General features: G+C 50.7%; 1 protein-coding gene across 3 annotated transcripts in view; it reads right to left on the bottom strand.

Moving 5' to 3' along the window:
• STK32B (serine/threonine kinase 32B) overlaps positions 1-20,154 on the bottom strand; it is a 188,965-nt gene that overhangs the window by 111,007 nt on the left and 57,804 nt on the right. For 2 of the 3 annotated variants that reach the window (XM_037046033.1, XM_037046025.1), the window contains exon 2: positions 16,027-16,082. The exons of the other annotated variant lie outside the window; for it this stretch is intronic. Coding sequence is in view for 1 of the 2 variants with exons in the window: in XM_037046025.1 (XP_036901920.1) it covers positions 16,027-16,082 (56 nt within the window). In the remaining variant the exon portion in view is untranslated. The remainder of the gene's footprint in view (positions 1-16,026; positions 16,083-20,154) is intronic. 3 annotated transcript variants of the gene reach the window in all.

Raw genomic sequence — 20,154 nt, 5'->3', positions numbered from 1 at the left:
GGGCCTGGAACCACGCCAGCCATGAGGAGTGACAGGCCCCTCGGAACTCACGGTTTAACCGGATAAACAAACGATGCTCGGAGGCTAAAACCCTCCCCGTGGGATCACGGGGCCCTCCCTGGCCTGGCCCCAGCTCCCATCTAACCCCACCTGTTACTCTCCTCCTAGCCCTCTCCCCGCCCTGGCCCAGCCTCTGTGCCGTCCCTGTGACCGTCACACTCTTCCCCATGTGCCCATGGTCTTGGTCCCCTCACAGGGGAGCACCCCTCAGCTCCCCGTGCGAAAGAGCCAACCCCTCCTCAGGCCCCTGCTCCCTGTTTCCTCCATCGCCCTGACCAGCTCCTGCCACAGCACGTGCGTCTTACTCATTAACCCACTGTCCGTCTCCCCCACTGGGTTGTGAACCCCATGATAGTGGGGGCTTTTCTCTGTTTTCTTCACTGCTCCACCATCGGTGACAGGACAGCACCTGGCAGGAAGCAGGCGTCTCCCCAATACCAGGAGAGATGGTATTAACCAATATTACCAGGTATTAACCAATACCTGGTTAATACCAATTAACCCCCCTGCTGAGTCAGTGCATGGGTTGCTACTCTCCAGGAAAGGGCAGAGAGCACGTGGGCTCAGGGACCACAGCAGGGGGGACCTGAGCCTGGTTATGGGGTTAGGGAGAGGCCTCACGGGGGAGGCTGCATTTGAGCTGTTTCTTCGTGGTGTGGAGCTTCAGGAAGGCGGAGGTGCAGGGGAGGCAGGAGCCGGGCGTTGTGTGGGGGGGCCCAGCCCGACTGGGAGCAGCGCAACGGGACACGCCGCCAGTGTGTTAGANTTGCTACTGTCCAGGAAAGGGCAGTGAGCACGTGGGCTCAGGGACCACAGCGGGGGGGACCTGAGCCTGGTTATGGGGTTAGGGAGAGGCCTCACGGGGGAGGCTGCATTTGAGCTGTTTCTTCGTGGTGTGGAGCTTCAGGAAGGCGGAGGTGCAGGGGAGGCAGGAGCCGGGCGTTGTGTGGGGGGGCCCAGCCCGACTGGGAGCAGCGCAACGGGACACGCCGCCAGTGTGTTAGATGTGTCGGTAGTTTTCTCATCTGTAAAAGGGGGGTAAGGGTAGTAATTACCTTAACAGGCGGTTAGGAGGGCTACATTACTAAATCATTTATTACAACTGTGACTATGATTACCATTCATACGTGTTCTGAAGGCAAGAGCAGAGAACATTATAGAGATGGGCAGAAGTGGCTGAAGAAGGAGCCCAGGAACAAGTTCCCAATTGTCTGGGGTGATGGTTAATTTTTGATGTCAGCGTGGCTGGGCCACGTTGCCCAGATATGTGGTCGAACATTACTCTGAATGTGTCTGTAAAGGTGCCTTTGGATAACATTAATTTCTGATGAATTTAAATCAGTGGACTTTGAGTGAAGCAGATTGCCCTTCATAGCATGGGTGGGCCTCACCCAAACAGTTGATGGCCCGCAGAGAACAAAGACAAACTGCCCCTGCCCAGGAGGGAATTCTGCAGTGGACAGCCTTTAGAACTGAACTGCAGTATCAGCTTTTCCTGGTCTCTAGCCCGAGAGCCTATCCTCCAGATTCGGGTCTCATATATATACACCCTGTTAGTTCTATGACTCTGGAGAACCTTCAGGAACACATCTGGCAATGAGCCAGCCAGGGTCAGAAGTCAGCACCTGAATTCAACTTCCCATGGGCCCAGGGTGCCACCGAGGCATCCAGACTGGGCACCCAGTTACTCCCCACTGTCCCCTAAGGTGCTCAAACTGCTAGGCACCTGATTCTAAACTGTTCTCCGTCAGCACACAGAAGGGGGGGCACCACGAGGAGCACCCCTCCAGGGCACGGCCAGCTGCGCCCCGAGCCACGCCGACCTCTCCTAGGGCCGCTGAGAGCAGCACACCACCCCGCTGACCCAGGTCCCTGGACTCCAGCCTCGCCAGGCGAGGCGCCCTGCCGTTCCCCTGAAGCAGTGCGGCAGACATTGTGGTGGCCGTGGCAAAAGGAGAGGAGACAAAGGTTCTGAGAAAGGGGCAGGTGACAGATGGCCTTAAAGGACATATTCAAGAGGGGGGTGCTGTGGGCCGAACTGTATTTCCCCAAACCCCGAAGTCGAAGCCCTAAGCAGCGGCGCCTCAGAGGGTGACCGTATTTGAAGAGGGTCTTGGAAGAGCTAACTCAGTTACAATAGGGTCGTTCGGGTGGGCCCTAGTCCCGTGTGACTGGTGTCCACGTAACAATGGGGAAATGTGGAGACGCACACGCAGAGAACAGGTGATGGGAGGACACAGGGAGGAGACGGCCATCCACAAAACCAGGACCGGGGCTCCCAGGGCAGCCAGCCCTTCACACACTCGACATCAGGCCTCCGGAGCCAGAGCGGAGACGGGGATCCTGCTGTGCAAACCCCCGACCTCCGCCCTGTCCACTCCACGGGGTTTTGTCACAGCAGCGTCAGCAAACTCATATTGTTGGCTTTTGTCCTGAGGGCACTGAGGAGCTTCTTTTAAAAAGCCCACCCTAGGCACACAGCTGTGAATGAGCACATAAAAGGAAAAACCACCCACATGGAAAGTCTGAGGTTTGAGGGGAGAGAGGTTCTTGCTGAGAGCAGGGTGGAGGAGAGATTGCAGGCAATTCCCAGAGGTGACCATGGGCTTTATAATGAATTAGTGCCACTGCTTACACAGACACTGATCCCTTCTCGAGTCAGAGCAAGGCCACACTGTCAGGCAACACCAAAGGGAGTCAAGGGACAGGGTCCAGGCCAGCCCTGGTGCTTCTGGCGCCCTCGGTACTGGGAACGCATCACCAGGGTGAGGCGAGGTCGGAGCCACGCCACACGTGAGAAGGCCTGGGAAGGCCGGTCCAGCGGACGCAGCGAGAATCATTGTGGGAACCCGGCGGGACATGCATGTGAGCGACGAAGTCTGCCAAACTGGTCAGTAGTGGGTCAGCTGCTCTGGCTGAGCCGCAAAAGGCATTCACGAATGAGCCTGCATTTCCTGTGATATTTAGCTCTTAATAAAGCAATCCCGGGAGCCAGCCAATTCCTCCGAAGTATGCCTCAAGCCAAACACAACTTAATTAATATAAAATGAATAAATATTTCATTGAAACAAAATGAATCCCGTCCTTGATGAAAGACGTCCGTGTGAACCATCAAGGCTCCCAAGCGTAAGTGTCGTGTTTCAGAATTTCTAAAGGGACCCGTGCAGCACGACTCACTTGGCAGGCGCCGAGAAGCAGGCGGCTTGCCCAGAGCACCTGCCCGAGCTGGAAGTCCAGCTCCGCACTGCTGGAGTCGGAGCTGAGGCCTCCCCTCCGCTGTGCTGTAGCCTGATGAACTCAGGCATTTTCCTAGAAGAGCAACCACATCTGGAAGGTATCCGCCCAGGGAAGATGAAAGAGAAACATCTACTGAAGAAAATACCAGATACAAGAAACATTGTTCATGGGACAGTGATGCCTCAGCCCCGTCAAAGAAGGCACCTTGGGACCTCCCACAGCTCTCCCAATCGCCATCAGCTGCCCCGCTGTATTTTGCTGAATCTCATTGACAGTCTGAAATCTCCTCCTCCTCAAAGATGATTTTAGTTTTGGGAAAAGCCGGAAGTCACAAGGCACCAAATCTGGGCTGTAGTGGGGCTGAGTCACCAGGTGATTTGATGTCTCACCAAAAAACTCTGCATGAGACATGATGCTTAAGCAGGTATGTGTTAACGTGATGAAGCTGCCAGTCACCAGCTGCCCATAGCTATGGCCTTCTGAATCATCCGAGTAGTTTCCACAGAGAAATGGTCAAGCTTAAAATAAAATGTGATGCAAATTCATTGCTCTACTCAGTCATTTTGAGTGTGACGGCCACACAGTACACATGCTCACTCAGTGGCATCTACCGCCCCCACTGACTAGTACAGTGAAGTCGTCATTGTTCACACATGCGCATTCCAGTCCACTCTCCTTGGCTGCCGGGTCACATCGGTGTCATGCAAACCCTTCTTGTCGTAGTAACAATGGCTGGGCTTTTCCCCAACAGTCCTTGTATTCCAAGGCCCCGCTTTGGCAGACATGGTGCCCCTGCCCCATGACTAATGCTGTGCCTGCCTCAGGGCCTTTGCGTCCGCCCCCCTTTTGTCTATGGTGCTCTCCCCCAGATCTCCACGTGGTCCGTATCCCTCTTCACAGTTAAGTCTTGGCTTAAGCATTTCCTCCTCAAAGAGGCCTTCTATTCCCTGTCCCCCGAGGAAAGCAGCAGTCCTCCCTGCTCCCTGGGTCACTGTGCCCTCCTCACCCACAGGGTGACAGTCACTGCTGAAACACCACCTTCGTTTATTGTTTGCGTGCTTGTCTGTTCCCCTGCCGACCTGTCGGCTCCGTAGCTCGTGTGCCTCAGCACACACAGCCCCCTAGAACGCCTGGCCGTGAACATTCCCCGTCCGACTCGAGGTCCCGCTGTGTACGTCTCCTGTGCCATCTCCGGGGGGCCTGGCCACTTGAAAGATGAACGAGATTCCAAAAGACTATTATTTTTAAGAGGAAAAAGAAACCCGGGTTAAATGTTTTTGAACATTCAAACTGATAAATACATATGTAAAATCTAATCTCTGCTTAATTCCGAAGAGGCTGTGTTGCATCTGGGCCCTAAATTGGTGAGTCTGCTATTAATCAAATGTTTTCTTCACACCATAAACTCGCCCGCAGATGTGAGAGTCTGGGATGCGGATGAGACCACTAATGACAACTTGTGGGTGGAAACGATCGGCCTCGCATAACAAGGCCGTGTGGAGTCTGGGACTGCCACCCGCCTGCGCGTCCCTGCCCCGCCTCACCAGACCCCCCTTCGAGGGACGTGAAGGACTATCAGCACATGGTCCAGTGCCACTTCCCACTGCTCTACAAGCCGGCTGCCCCTGGTGGTTCCACGGGTTTTAATTAACTCCTTGTTCATTTTGCTCCAACCCTCTGGCTCCTTAAGCACAGGGTCCACTGTACACCCAGAAAAGTCACCTTGGAAGCAAACCTCTCAGAAAATTCTCCCAAAGCTCCCCTCCTCCCTTCCTTGAAGGTCACGGAGCCCTGTTCACTTCCAAGTCCACTCAGAGTGAGCACTTCACCCTGGACTGTGCTGGTGCAGAGTCAGAATGCGGTGGGACCCACACCACAGGGAGGGCCCGGGGGGTGGGGGACTAGAGGGGCGAGTGTGAGTAATGCACTTTTGTCACTGGGGCGATGGGCAATCGGCCTGAGGACTCTAGTCCAGAGAAAACCGGTACCAACCGGTTACCAGATCTTCCCGGTTGATTGGTTAATTGTAAAGTTCTTTATCCATTTATATAACACACACTCATTTACACTGTATTTCATATATGGTCTCTGTATCATTTGTACATATGTGTGTATACTATATATATACACATACACATTGTGTAGCAGGTACATATTCATATGCACACATGTGGGCACACATATATGTGTGCATGCATGTATATATGCTGTAGAGGCATTTATATGTGCGTGTGAGAGCGCATTTGCGTGTGTGCACACATGCATGTGTGTATGTTGTATGTGGGTGATATGTGCATGTGTACATATATGTTGTCTAGTGGGTGCCTATTTATGGGCCTATACATGTATGTAGCTTTGTGCACACTACTGGGAGTGTGTGTGTGCCTGTGTACTGCTTAGAGGGCATATATGTATGTACATAAGTGCGTGTGTACAAACACTGTATACATGTGGATAAGACATGTGCACCTGTGTCTGTTTCTTTGCTCTGTGCCTCATTCTTTCCTCCTCCAGACAGACCTGCACCTTCACCAACTGCCGAGGAAAACAGTGAACAAACGTTGGTGAACAAACGCAGACCTGCTTCCTCACTGCACCTGCTTCAGGAGGGAAAAGCCAAGCCTTCGGCCTCGGGTTCTGGGGAAGGGTTCTGTGTGGCCGGGCTTGGGGCACACGCAGGCACTCCCTGGAGCGAGCGCTGGGGGAGCTGGATGGGGTCTCGGGGGCTGGCTCGGCCTGGCCCATCTCAGAGGGGAGGGCGGGACCGCACTGACTGACAGTCCTCTGGGCCACAAGCAGTGGGGAGGCGGTCTCCAGTGGAAAGGAGTGTTATCGTGAGAAAGGGGACTGAATAGCAAGCAGGGAAGTAAAAAACAAAACAAAAAGCAAACAAAAAACCCAGCTGCCACTGCAGTTCCTCATTCTTTTTCCATTTTACAGATGAGGAAATTTGGCTTCAGAGTGGCTAATCTATGTCCCCAGGCGCCCACAACTAACACCGGCAGAGTCGGCCGGACTCCTGAATCTCGGGCATCATTTCCTTATGGCGCTTCCACCACACAGGCAGGAACCCCTCTGCCGCACCCTGGCTGTCCCAGCACTCTGTCCCAAAAGGGTTATTGAAAATGCAGTACGTCCCTGCTCCCCGCTGATAACTGGGGCTGCTGTCGCAGTGGGGCAGTGGCATGTCTTTCTGGAAAACCAGTAATAAGCGCCAGAGGGTGAAGCTGCCGGATACAGAAAGCAAAGCCGAGCCCTTCCCGGAGGAGGGTGGCTTCCTCCGACCTGTGCCGGCCCGCCCCCACCTGGAGTTAGCGACAGTCACGCAGACTTCTGCAGGCACCACCATGAGAGGCAGCGATTACCTGGCCTTCTGACCAGAACAATGCTGTGTTCTACTGCCCTGAAGAAAACTAACTCCGTCCCGAATGCCGGAGGTTTGTGCATGTTCCCCATGAATTTGGGAGTCATCGAGAAATTGCTATGGCCCCAGAGCGGCATAAAAACAGAGCCTCTACACAGCTTGCATGTTTCGAAAGATCCATTGTAACCACATTTAACACATCTTTGCTCTGGACTACAGGCTCTGAGAGCCAAACCACTGGGCACACAGCAGCGCAGATGTGGGCAGAAAGGGCAGACAAACCTTTCAAAGGACGATGACGGCATACAACCAACTGGAAAATCACGAGGCTGCATGCTAACCGATTTGGCCGCATGCCGGGAAAGGACGCAAAGGTACTCAGGACCGAAATCACCAAGGACATGAAGCTGAAAGTGCTATGCTTCCATGTCTTTCACGCGGCGCCCCCCCGTGCTGTGGACTAAAGGACGGGCATCATTTCCTTATGTTGGGAAATGCTCAAACTGAGGATGACAAACCACAGAAGGTGAAGGTTGGACGGGGTGTTTAAACGTTTCGTGGTTGTTGTTGAAGTTCAGCCACTACCCATGAGATTACAGGCAGACTGTCTGAACTCTCTGGGCCACAGGCTTCTGAGAACCGTGGGGAAGAGAAGCCTCCAATCAGCACGTGAGCTCTGCCCAAATCTCCAGCTGGCCCCTAAAGATCAGTGTCAGGGACCCAGCAGAGAAGGGAAGAGAAGGCGACTGAGGTTCGTGAGCCTGCCCGAGAGGCAGAGCAAGCAGCCTAAGTCCAGTCAAGTTCATCGCTTGTTTAAGTGCATTTCCAAAGTCATACAACAGAACCCAAAGTCTCTACAACATAATATTCGCAACCTCTAGGATGTAACCTAAAGCGACTCACCCTATAAAAAGTGGGAAAATGTGACCCATTTTCAATGGAGGCAAATCTGAAGATGACTCAGATGCTGGAATTAGCAGAAAGGACATTAAAACAGCCTGATGACTATGACTAAGCTGCGTGTTATAAAGGGCAACGCGGCACAAATAAATGAGAATACAGAAAATCTAAGCAGAGAGAGAGAGACTGTTTTAAACCAAGAACTTCCACCTACTCACACCACAGTCAAATGGCTGAAGTCGATGATGAAAGAAAAATCTTAGAAGCAGAGAGACGAAAGTGATTCATGACATACCATGTAATAATGGTTCAGTTTGTGACTTGTCATCAGAAACTACGGCAATCGGGTGACAGTGGTACAGAATCTTTAAAGTGATGAGGGGAAAAAAGTCAACCCAGTAATCTGTATCCGGTAGAAACAGTCTTCAAGAAAGAAAAGGAACAAATACAGTAAGTTTAGGGGGGAAAAACAAATATTTGGAGATTGAAAAACACATGCCTAATCAATGCATGATTCAAAGAGAAATTAGAAAATATTATAAACTAAATAATAAAAATACAATACTTAAAAGTTTGTGCAATGCAACTAAAGTAGTACTTGGAAGAACTTTTATAGCTTAAAAACTGACTTTTTAAAATGTCTAAAATAAATATTACCTATGGCTTCATTGTGAAAATCTAAGAATATATAAACTGATCAAGAAATTAAGAACGAGAACACAAATTTCTAATATCAGAAATGAAAGAGAAGTTATAATTACAGATGCTACAGAAATTTAAAGGTTTATATGAGAATATTATAAACTACTTTATGCCAACAAACTTGGCAACCTAAAGAAATTCGGTAAATTCCTTGAAAATTACAATTTACCAAAATTCACGCAAGAAAAAAAAACAGAATATCTGAATAGACTCACATCTATTACAGAAATTACCCCTGAATGGTATGGCTCAGTGGATTGAGTACCGGCCTGAGAAACAAAAGGTCACTGGTTCGATTTCTGACCCTGGTTGGGGCACGTGCCTGGATCGCAGGCCAGGTCCCCAGTTGGGGGCGTGCGGAAAGCAACTGATCAACGTATCTCTTCGCACATTGGTACTTCTCTACCTCTCTCTCTCCCTCCCTTCCCCTCTCACTGAAAATAAATAAATAAAACTTTTAAAAAAGAAATTGATCTTTGTTGTCAAAAGCCATTCTCCAAAGAAACCCTTACCCAAATGGTTTCATTCATGCTCATAAATCCTACCAAACATTTAAAGAAGTGACACCAATTTTACATGGTCTTTCAGAAAATAGGGAAGAAAATGGCTCAACTCATTTTGTAAAACTAGTGTAAGATCTAAAAACAAGTCCTAAAATAACTACAGAAAACGACACGATAACTATTACAACTAATAAATTAATTAGCAAGATTTCAGAATACATGATACAAAGGCCAAGTGTATTTTTATATCTAGCATAAACTATTAAAATTAAATTAAACACAATTCCACTAAAACAGTGACCCCCCCAAACCCCTCATTAACTATTTAGGGAAAAAATTAATACAAAACAAGAGCAAAGTCCCTGCCCCCCAAATTACAAAACATTGCTAAAATAAATTAAAGACTCTCCAATAATAAATGAAGGAAAAAACAGAGAGATAAGTCATGTTTATGAATTAGAAGCCACAACGCTGGTATGATACCAATTCTATTCCAATTGATATATAAAGCTGATATAATTCCAACTATAATCCCACCCATCTATTTTATTTTTAGAAACTGACACGCAATTCCAAAATTTGTATGAAAACCCAAAGACCTAGAACATCCAAACAATCTTGGAAAAGAATAAAGGTGAAGGAGTTACGCTACCTGATTTCAAGACTTACTATAAACTGAGACAGTCTGGCACTTGGATACGCAGGTAAGATCCAGGGGATAGGAACTGAAAGGGGAGCTTCCATGTGCCCAAGGCACCCGACTCTTCACAGGACACCAAAGTGGTCTGACCTGCACAGGAAATTCTTTTCAAGAAATGAGTATCCAGCCCTGGCTGGTGTGGCTCAGTGGATTGAGCACAGGCCTGTGAAGCAAAGGGTCACCAGTTTGATTCCCAGTCGGGGCACATGCCTGGGTTGCAGGCTGGGTCCCCAGTAGGGGACACATGAGAGGCAACCACACATTGATGTTTGTCTCCCACTCTTTCTCCTTCCCTTCCCCTCTCTCTAAAAATAAAGAAATAAAATATTAAAAAAAAATAAATGGGTATCCACATGCAAAAAAAACCCAAAAAAACAAAACCCTCAACCCTTACTTCACATCATGCAAAAAATTTAATTCCAAAATGAACCAAAAATTTAATTCAAAAATTTAATTCAAAAGCTATAAACTAATCCATAAAGCTTTTATAAAGTAAACAGGAAAATATCTTCGTGACTTGAGCACATTTTCTTCAGCCAAGTTTGCTTATACAAGTCACACAAAGCAATAACCCTAAAAGGGAAAATTCAGTAAATTAGACCTCATCAAAATGTAAAATGCCTGTACACCAAAACATACTGCTAATCAAGTCAATCAGTGTGCCGCAGCTTCGTGGAGAATAGTCTCATATCTGACAAAGGGCTGGTAACCAAATACATATATCCCACACCTGAATAACAGTAACACAATGCAATTTTTTAAAATGGCAGTAAGTTTTGAATAGAAACCTCACAAATGATAATATATGACTGGTCATTAAGCACATGGAAAGACATGCATCACCATTTCTCATTAGGGAAATGCTAATTAAACCATACGGAGACACTCCGAAACGCTCAGAACACCTAAAGTGAAAAATACCAATAGCACCATATGTCGGCGAGGACGTGAAGCAGACGGCAGCCTCAGTGGGAGTATGAAATATGCCGCCACGCTGCAAAGCCTTTTGGCAGTTTCGTGCGAAACTCAACAAACACCTACTCTCTACCAGGCAATGCCAATTCCAGATATTAACCGGGGAGAAATGAAATCATATGTTCACAAAAAAGACTACACATTTTCACAGCAACTTTCTAAAAATTGCAAAAACCAGAAACAGTCGTGGAGTCCATCATGATGAAAATAGATTCATAAACCATAATGTGTTTAATACGGCGACTGTCAACCATTTTAATTTCATTGAAATGAAACTAACTACTAAAATTCTGCAGCACACCCCCAAATTTATTTTCGGCCAATCTGATAAAAAAAATAGGTATCATTTCAATTTGTTCACACTGGACGGCTATTGTCGTGTTGGCTGTTGTTGTTTTTTATTTGACGATCTAAGGGGAAAGAGGCCAGTGCCCCTGTAGAGTCAGTTACTGCCTGATTGGAAATTTTGTGGCACACGGGTGAAAATCACTAGGTTGGTAGAATGGAATATTATTCATCAGTGAAAAGGGAAAAGTGCTGGTATGTAACAACACGGATAAGCCCCCAAAACATCACGATGCAGATCATTACGCAGAATATCATGAAGCTGCACACGAGCACTTACTGCACGATCTCACCTCTGCTAAGTTCTAGAGCAGGGACTTCCAGCCACAATGGAGGCGTAGGGAGACACACTGTGCCTCCTCCCACAACCAAAATGAAGGACAACAAAAGTTTAGAAACAACAAAACACAACCAGAACCAACAGAAAATTGAACTGTACAGAAGTCCGACAATCATTCACGCAGACAGGTAAGAAGGGCAGAGTCGGCAGCGGGTGGAGCGGCGTCGTGCCGGGAAAAGGTGGTGGCTGGCGATCGGGTGTGCAGGCAGCAGTAGGCCGACCTCAGGTGAGCAGGGTGCAACGGACAGACCCAGTGAGGTGCACAAGGCCGCTGACCACGGTCACACATTCACACGCAGATAAACCAGGCAAAAATGGGCAGTGAGACAGACCACACAACCCAGGGTCCCAGTGACTGGAAATGAAGCCTAAAAGCATGGATTGAAAAACACTTGTGGGGGTTGAGGTGCTGGGAGAGATTCCTAGCCTCACAGGAGAGGTCGTTGGAGAGACCCACAGGGTCCTAGAACGTACACAAGCCCACCCACCCAGGAACCAGCACCATGAGGGCCCAATTTGCCAAGCACCACTGTTCCCCCTCTGACCCCGCCCCCGCATACAGTGTCACAACCCAGCCACTGGGTTGCCCCACCCTGGTGAACACCTAAGGCTCCACCCCTCACTATGTAACAGGTGTGACCAGACCCCCCCCTCCAAAAATAGCTGAAACCAAGAACAAATCAAAGCCCCAGAGCAAATATATCTAAGTGATCAAGAGATAGCCAACCTATCAGATGCACAGTTCAAAGTACTGGTGATCAGGATGCTCACAGAATTGGTTGATTTTTGTTGCAAATTAGATGAAAAAATGAAGGCTTCACTAAGTAAAATGAAGGAAAATGCACAGGGAACCAATAGTGATGGGAAGAAAACTGGGACTCAAATCAATGGAGTGGACCAGAAGGAAGAAAAAAACAACCAAACAGAAAAGAACGAAGAAGCAAGAATTTAAAAAAATGAGGAGAGGCTTAGGGACCTCCAAGACATCTTTAAATGTTCCAACATCCAAATTATAGGGGTCACAGAAGGGGAAGAGGAAGAGCAACAAGTGAAAAACTCATTTTAACAAATAATAAAGGAGAACTTCCCCAATCTGGCAAAGGAAATAGACTTCCAGGAAATCCAGGAAGCTCAGAGAGTCCCAAAGAAGCTGGATCCAAGAAGAAACACACCAAGGCACATCATAATTACATTAGCCAAGATGAAAATGAAGGAGAGAATCCTAGAAGCAGCAAGAGATAAGGGGACAGTCACCTACAAAGGAGTTCCCATCAGACTGTCAGCTGATTTCTCAAAAGAGACCTTGCAGGCAAGAAGGGGCTGGAAAGAAGTATTCTGAGTCATGAGAGGCAAGGACCTACATCCAAGATTGCTCTATCCAGCAAAGCTTTCATTTAGAATGAAAGAGCAGATAAAGTGCTTCTCAGATAAGGTCAAGTTCAAGGAGTTCATCATCACCAAACCCTTATTATATGAAATGTTAAAGGGACTTATTTAAGAAAAAGAAGATAAAAAATATGAACAGTAAAAAGATAGCAAACTCACAGTTATTAACAACCACACCTAAAACAAAAGCAAACTAAGCAAACAGCTAGGACTGGAACAGAACCACAGAAATGGAGATCATATGGAGGGTTAGTAACAGGGGAGTGGGAGGAGGAGAGAGGGGGAAAAGGTACAGAGAATAAGTAGCATAGATGGTAGGTAGAAAATAGACAGGGGGCAGGGCAGGAGTACTATGGGAAATACAGAATCTAAAGGACTTGTGACACATGGACAAGAACTAAAGCAGGGGAACGTGGGTGGGAGGGGGTGTACAGGGTGGACGGGAATGAAGGCGGGGAAATGGGACAACTATAAGAGCATAATCAATAAGATACATTTTTAAAAAGGTCTAGAGCAGGCGAATCTAATCTATAGAGGAGGGAAGGGTTGGTACTATGAGTTCTGGCTGGTAGGGGTCGACAGGGGACTTCTGGGGGACAGTAATATTCTGTGTCTTGGTCAATGCTCACGTGACACAGATGGATGCATTTCTAAAAACACAACTGAAAGCTTGAGCTTTGTGCATTTCATTGTATGTGCTTTTATAGCAAAAAAATACTATAGACAAATCTCTGTGCTGAAATACTTGGGGTAAGTGTACAGCTATTTGCAATTTACCATAAAAATACATAAAAAGATGGCTGAATAGAATAGGTGTTTCATAAAATAGGTTTGGTAAATGTTAATTGTAGAATATAGAGGGTGGATATGGGTATTGACTATAAAACCCCTTCAACTTTGCTGCATGTTTGCAAATTTTCACACTGAAGTGTTTGAAAATATTACAGTACATAGACATCTGGTCAACCCTGCCCTCTACAGAGAGGGTCCTTTCTGAAGTCTGCATTTGGTATCCTCCAAACACACCCCCATACACCCATTCCTCCTGGGCTTTCCTCCATCTGTGTTTTTCAGACTGGACTTTAATTATGTTTATTTCTCTGCCTCCTACATGTATCTGAGAGATTCCCAAAAGCAGACACCACACTTGTTCATTCTTGTAACCTCAGAATCTAGAACAGGATCCAAACAACATGATCCTCCTTACAATGGATGGATGGATGGATGGATGGAAGAATGGATGGAAGGATGGGTGGATGGAAGGATGGAAGGATGGATGGAAGGATGGATGGAAGGATGGATGGATGGAAGGATGGATGGAAGGATGGGTGGATGGAAGGATGGGTGTATGGAAGGAAGGATGGATGGATGGATGGATGGATGGATGGATGGAAGGATGGAAGGATGGAAGGATGGAAGGAAGGAAGGAAGGAAGGATGGAAGGATGGAAGGAAGGAAGGAAGGATGGGTGGAAGGAAGGAAGGATGGAAGGATGGATGGAAGGATGGATGGAAGGATGGATGGATGGAAGGATGGAAGGAAGGAAGGAAGGATGGGTGGAAGGAAGGAAGGATGGAAGGATGGATGGAAGGATGGATGGAAGGATGGATGGAAGGATGGATAGAAGGATGGATGGAAGGAAGGATGGAAGGAAGGAAGGAAGGAAGGAAGGAAGGAAGGAAGGAAGGAAGGATGGAAGGAAGGAAGGAAGGAAGGAAGGATGGAAGGACAGATGGAAGGAAGGATGGAAGGAAGGAAGAAAGGATGGATGGATGGAAGGATGGATGGAAGGATGGATGGAAGGATGGATGGAAGGATGGGTGGAAGGATGGATGGATGGAAGGAAGGATGGAAGGAAGGATGGATGGATGGATGGAAGGATGGATGGATGGAAGGAAGGATGGAAGGAAGGAAGGATGGAAGGAAGGATGGATGGATGGATGGATGGAAGGATGGATGGAAGGATGGGTGGAAGGATGGATGGAAGGAAGGAAGGAAGGATGGATGGAAGGAAGGATGGATGGATGGATGGAAGGAAGGATGGAAGGAAGGAAGGATGGAAGGACAGATGGATGGAAGAATGAATCAATGGATGAATGAATAAAAGAATGAAGAACCCAGCCTGAGCTGGCTAATTGTATATCAGGTCTACACAAACTACCAATAATAGCTCAATTAGAGAAAACTCAATGACGAGGCTCCTGTCACATAGAACTGTGTGGTTTACCAGAAGAATGAGTGCCATGAGAGACCATGAGCCTTGCCAAGCCTCATCTCACCACTTATCAACAGTGACGTGTCATATGTGACGAGATGCTCTGGGAACTGAAAGGCACACCACAGCCCTGCCTGTCCCAGTGCCACTGTGTGTCCAAACAAATGCCCCTCCACGCAAGAACCAGGCATGCCCACTACTACTATCTCCTTCGGAAAAGCTCATCTAGTTAAGGCCTCCTCTTCCCCGCTCCCTGCTGCCTGGGAGGGAACGGCCCCACACAGTGAGGGGAGCAATACCGACTGGTCGCAGGTCTGGTTTTGTGCTGGGAATGGCGCTGTATAACCTCATTGATTTATCACAACAGCCTGACATGGACGCCACAAACAGGTACACTTTTTACACCCTGTACACTCATAAGCCCTCGCTGACTGACTTCCGGGGGTGGTGACCACCCCAAGGGACACCCCTGTTTGTCCAAGGACATTGCATAAGGACGAGATGCCCCTGATCAACACAGACTGCTCCTTGAACTGCCCTCTGACCTGGAGCCAGATGGTGACACAGATGGACACATCTGGGTCAAGGGGACAGACAGGTGAAGGAAGAGATGAGGCACACGGGCACAACAAAAGCCTTACACAACAACGACGATCTGCAGCGTGCTGCATGTGAGTGCCCCCTGAGGACACAACCCCCACTGCATGACCCCACGTAAATGAGGGGTCTAAAACAGTCAAAGTCACAAAATCAGGGCTGAGTCAGGGAGGGGGACATGGCAAGTCACTAACTAATGGCACAGAGGTTAGTGGAGCGATACGGAGAATCCCTGAGACCCGCTGCAGCACACTGCGTCCACAGTCGAGGGTGACGTACGGCACTCCGAAGTTTCGGTGGGAGGGTGGGTCTCACGTTAAGTGTTCTTTCCAAACAAAATTTTTTAAATGAAATGCCTGTGGCACAGCAAGGAGCTGATGGTGGCCATCTTGTGGGTGTGTGGGTTTTTTCCACTTTCCTCATTTAGATCCTCGAGGGAGAAAGGCATTAGCGTTCTTGAAATAATTACCGTTGTGATTCACCTAACCAGGGCTGCCGTGGTAATTCAATTTTCAGAATGAAATTACAGCGGATCCGAAGGGAAGTACTCAGACTTCCTCTCACATTCAGATGCGGCGGGTCCAGAGCTTTCGGAGGAACAGCGCCCAGCAACCGGCAGGAAACCAGACACCCCAACCTACGCCCAGCAGGCGGGACTTCCGTGCCTCATTGATGGAGTTTGTTAAGATCCGTCAGTCTTACCTTTCCAAAACTCCCCTTCCCAATGGCCCGCAGAATCTGAAAATGGTCAAAGTTGACTGCAAAAGAAAAAGGGGGGAGGGGAGAAACAAGTCAGATTTGCCACAGCTTGTACTGGTTCTCGAAAGTTCTTATCTACCTATGTACCCAACCATTTGTTACGAATGGCTGCCGGTTTCAACTGCGTTCATTTGCTGTGGCAGCGCCCCACTGCAGGGTGGGCACCCTTGGCATCTCCCACCCCTGCCCCCCCGGGCAGCAAACACTTCCCCAGCGGGTCTGTGGTGGAAGGGACGACAGAAGGTATCTCGCACACTTGCACTGCCCAATTCTCGTACATGCCACAGTCCCCTTTGCCAGGATGACCTTCCCCCACGCCTGCTCCCCATCTCGTCCGCCTGGCACTCACTCACACACGCAGAAAGCAGCTCTCCTGCCTGAGTGTCCAGGAAGCTCATCCCGCCGCCTTTATAGAAACTCTGAGCCCGAGACTGCCACGAGCATGTCACCGTCCCTTCCTGCCTGGATGCTGGCCTGCGCCCTGGGATCCAGAGCTCCCAGAAGATGAGGGCAGCGAGCCCACGCTCTCCTCCCGGATTACCCTGCCTCATCCCCACCTCATGCCGTAGTTCTTGGTGTCTCCAGCTCCTCACCCCAGTCTGGCTTCTCTACACACCCCTACAGCGTAGCAAGGTGCGACCACGCACTGCAGGCGTGGATAGCCCTGTGGCTCTGGCCTCCTCTGCCACGCGCTCCTTGCTAAAGCACCTGCCTGGCTCCCCCCACAGGGCCCCCTCTCACATTCCCCCTCTTGCGCATACACACAGCTGCATCCCCTGCCCAGTCCTTGCACACTGAGGCCCACCAAGCCCGCATCCCACAACCCTCCTTCCCGCTCACTGGGGCAGAAGCCCCTCCATCTCTGATGGCCGGCGGCTATGAGAGGCTCTTCTGGTCTCCAGGCTGCAGGGACCAGCCTGCCCACCTCGCAGGTCCTCCGAGCCACCGTAAACTGCACAGGTCCAGGGCAGAAGCCGGGTCGAGCAGCTCAGCATTCAGCTGGCCTCGCCAGCTCAAAGCCTAGAACTCGCCCTTGGCTCCTCTCTCTGATCGCACACCGAACCTTCAGCAGGCTGTGCCCATTTCACCTTTTCCCCCCGCCTGTCCCAGCCGCCCACCCCCGAAGCCACCCTCTGCTCTACGCCACCATCATCTCCTGCCGCAGGGGTCGCCCAACACCCTCCCCTGGCTCTCCTGCTCTGAGATGCTCCATGGTTCTGGGGGAAGAGAGCAAATTCCTCCCTGTGGTCTGAGGGCCTGCGGGGTCAGAAGCGCCCCCCACACCCGCCAAGCTCCAGACAGCCAGCCTGCCTTCTGGGCCTGTGGCAGCGGTTCCTGGGGCTCCTGCTGCTCTCCTCCTGGTCCGGCCCGTGCTCCTCTGCCTCCCCGCACCCTCCTACACCCGGAGGAGCCAGCCCCCACTCCAGACTCCGGCTGCTCCCCGAGATCCGCTCACAGCACTGTGGGACTTCCCTCCAGAATGTATTGTCTGTATTGTTTCACATGGAGTTTTGTGTTTGGTTACGCCGTTCCCCACTAGGCTCTAAGTGCCTAGCATGGTGTTGGTACCTGGTTACTCCAGGACAAACACTCAGGTACAGGGATGACTGAAGGAAAACCTCCGTGTGCACAGTGCCAAACGCAGGCCCTAGTCCGCAGCGAGTGTTCGGGACACGTTCTTTAATCAGGCTGGGTGACAGCCAGTGTCCAGAAACTAGGGAAGACCTGTTATTTACAACAGATGAAGAGAACTGACTGGTTCCCTGAATAAGGTGATGAGGGCGTGGGGAGGTGACCGAATACCGCTGGTCCCCTGCGGATGGAGCTTAGACAGTGGAGGCTAATTGTGTGGACCCTGTGCCCGCCAAGCCACGGTCAGCATCCCGCCTGGCATCTAACACCTGACGTGCTTAGAACAGAGAGACGAGGTCACTGGTTAACTCAGCAAAACCGGGGAACACTCGAGAGAGATTGGTTTCCTTCGAGAACAACCTGCCAGGAAAAGAAATTCTGTATTTTCAAGCCTTCCCCACTCACCGAAGGTCAAGGGAGAAGAGTGACAGGCTTGGGCCGCACTTGTATGTGACCCCCAGGGAGTCCCCCAGGTCTCTCACAGGTGTCACTGTTGGCATTGGTCACCTGCCCTCCATCAGCACTCGACATCTCAGCTTCCCCGAGGGGCCCCGCTGCTTCCTGCTCCCCAAAAGGCAGCCCCCACCCCCTGGATTTGGGGGAAAGTTCCCACCTGCCTTTGTCCTTCACCCCCCGAGCTTTCTCACCAAGTCTCCCCCACAAACCACCTCCGAACTTTCTGCAGGGACCAGAGAACCCAGCCCTGATCCACGCTGCTTAGGTTCCCCTGTGCCACACTCTGAGTGACCTCGGATGAGGCCCCTGGCTTCTGTGTGCCTTGCTCACCCCTCTGTAAACTGGGGGAGCCCCAGCAGTTGGCCACAGAGGATGAGGAGCCGCCCTCCCCTCCAAGGGTCTCCCAGGAGACGGACTTCCGTGAACAGCCCTGGCCGGTCATCCCAGCCGTGTGCTGGCAACGCAATGCTCAGGCCTGTTTCTGCTCGTCCTGCGCTCTCTTTGTCATCTGTCACTTCGGGGGACAAGTTTTGCCTCTGCGCCTTCTCACCAGGAGCTTTTCAGAGCCAGCAACCACGTAGAGAGGTTTGCCGGATCCAGACATGTCCCTGGTGAGTCTTACTAATTGTGGGCATCCGAGTCCGGGAGCCGTGGGTGCCGGTCCCCGGGGCCCCTCCTCAGGCCCGGCTTTCTCCCCACTGGGGGCAGGCGTGGTTCTCCAGGGCGTCCTCTCCTGTTCTGCCTGCTAAGCCCAGAGGGACGTTAACTACTGAGCAAACTGGCAAATGTTATGATGACTGCAATGACTGGTGTGGCAACGTTGTGAACAACCTTACCCTCAGCCCCTGTGAATCTGAGACACTGAGTGTGGTCTGAGGAGTGACGAGAGCTGGCCAGGGCAGAGGTGGGGGTGTGGGGATCCCAGGAAAAGCCACAACAGACACAAGACGCCGCTGCCACCAGTGGGCCAGCTGCCCCAACACAGGACGGGCTGTACGTGGAAAGGCAGGAGTCGGCGTGGGGAGGGGTCACCAGACTCTTCCACGGGGCAGGAACGCATCGGGCCTCCCGGAGCTGGAAAAGCCCTGCTCGGGGGTCACTCTCCCCACGGTCAGCACACCGTCCTCCTGCTGGCTGATACAGCGTCCCGTAAGGGATGTCTGGGGACAGGAGACAAGACCACAGCGGTCCTCAGACAGGGCCAGCTCACCATGAATCCCCACCCTGCTCCAGGGTCTGACTGCGCTCCCAGGCCCATGACCGAGAAGTCCTTCCTTGCACCCTTCCCACTGTCCCCAGAGCCCCCGTCCCCCCCCCCCACCCCGGAACTGCTCATATTCTCCAGCAGTGACTGGCCGTGCAGGTAATAAGGTCCACAGTCCTCGCCAAGACCTTCGAGGACTTGCCTCCCTCCTGCCATGCCCTCATGCCCCCATGCCCTCTTCCATTGTCAGCCTCCCCCTCCCGGGCCCCCTGGCGGGTTTCCAAACACTGGGCGCTCCCGCTGCGTCTCGTTCCCCTGCCTGGACATTGGCCCCGCTTCAGCCCTGTGCCAGCTCCTTCACCTCCTCAGGCCTCTCCTCCCAGGAGAGGGGAGGGGCCTTCCCTCACTGCCACTCCGGTTGCTCCTGGAGACCTGGCGTCTGTATCCCAGCACAGGGCAGCTGTCCAGTGTCTGCCGCCCTCAGCCGCACCCCCTTCTCAGAGCCTCGTTAGAAGCTGCTTTGTTCTCTAGTGGGTGAACGTGTTCTCATGAAGCCCCACAGGCTTTTTTCTCACTCTGCACTCTGACCAGCAAGAGCACCGTGCTGGAGCATTCAGGCCATCTCATGCCCGGCTCAGGCAGGGACACAGGGTAGGGTGATAACTGCGACAGTGGCTGGTTTGGATTCTGGTGGCAATGTGGGATCCAGGACAAGGAAGGCATTTGAGAGAAAGAGAGCATGGCTCTGACAAGTCCTCAAAGCGAGGGCTGTTGGACAC

The sequence above is a fragment of the Sturnira hondurensis genome, unplaced genomic scaffold (assembly GCF_014824575.4).
Source record: "Sturnira hondurensis isolate 20B ecotype Veracruz unplaced genomic scaffold, ASM1482457v3 Scaffold0000780, whole genome shotgun sequence".
Lineage (NCBI taxonomy): Eukaryota > Metazoa > Chordata > Mammalia > Chiroptera > Phyllostomidae > Sturnira > Sturnira hondurensis.
The sequence above is the reverse complement of the archived record's forward strand: the minus strand, read 5'-3'. Positions and strand labels throughout refer to the sequence as shown.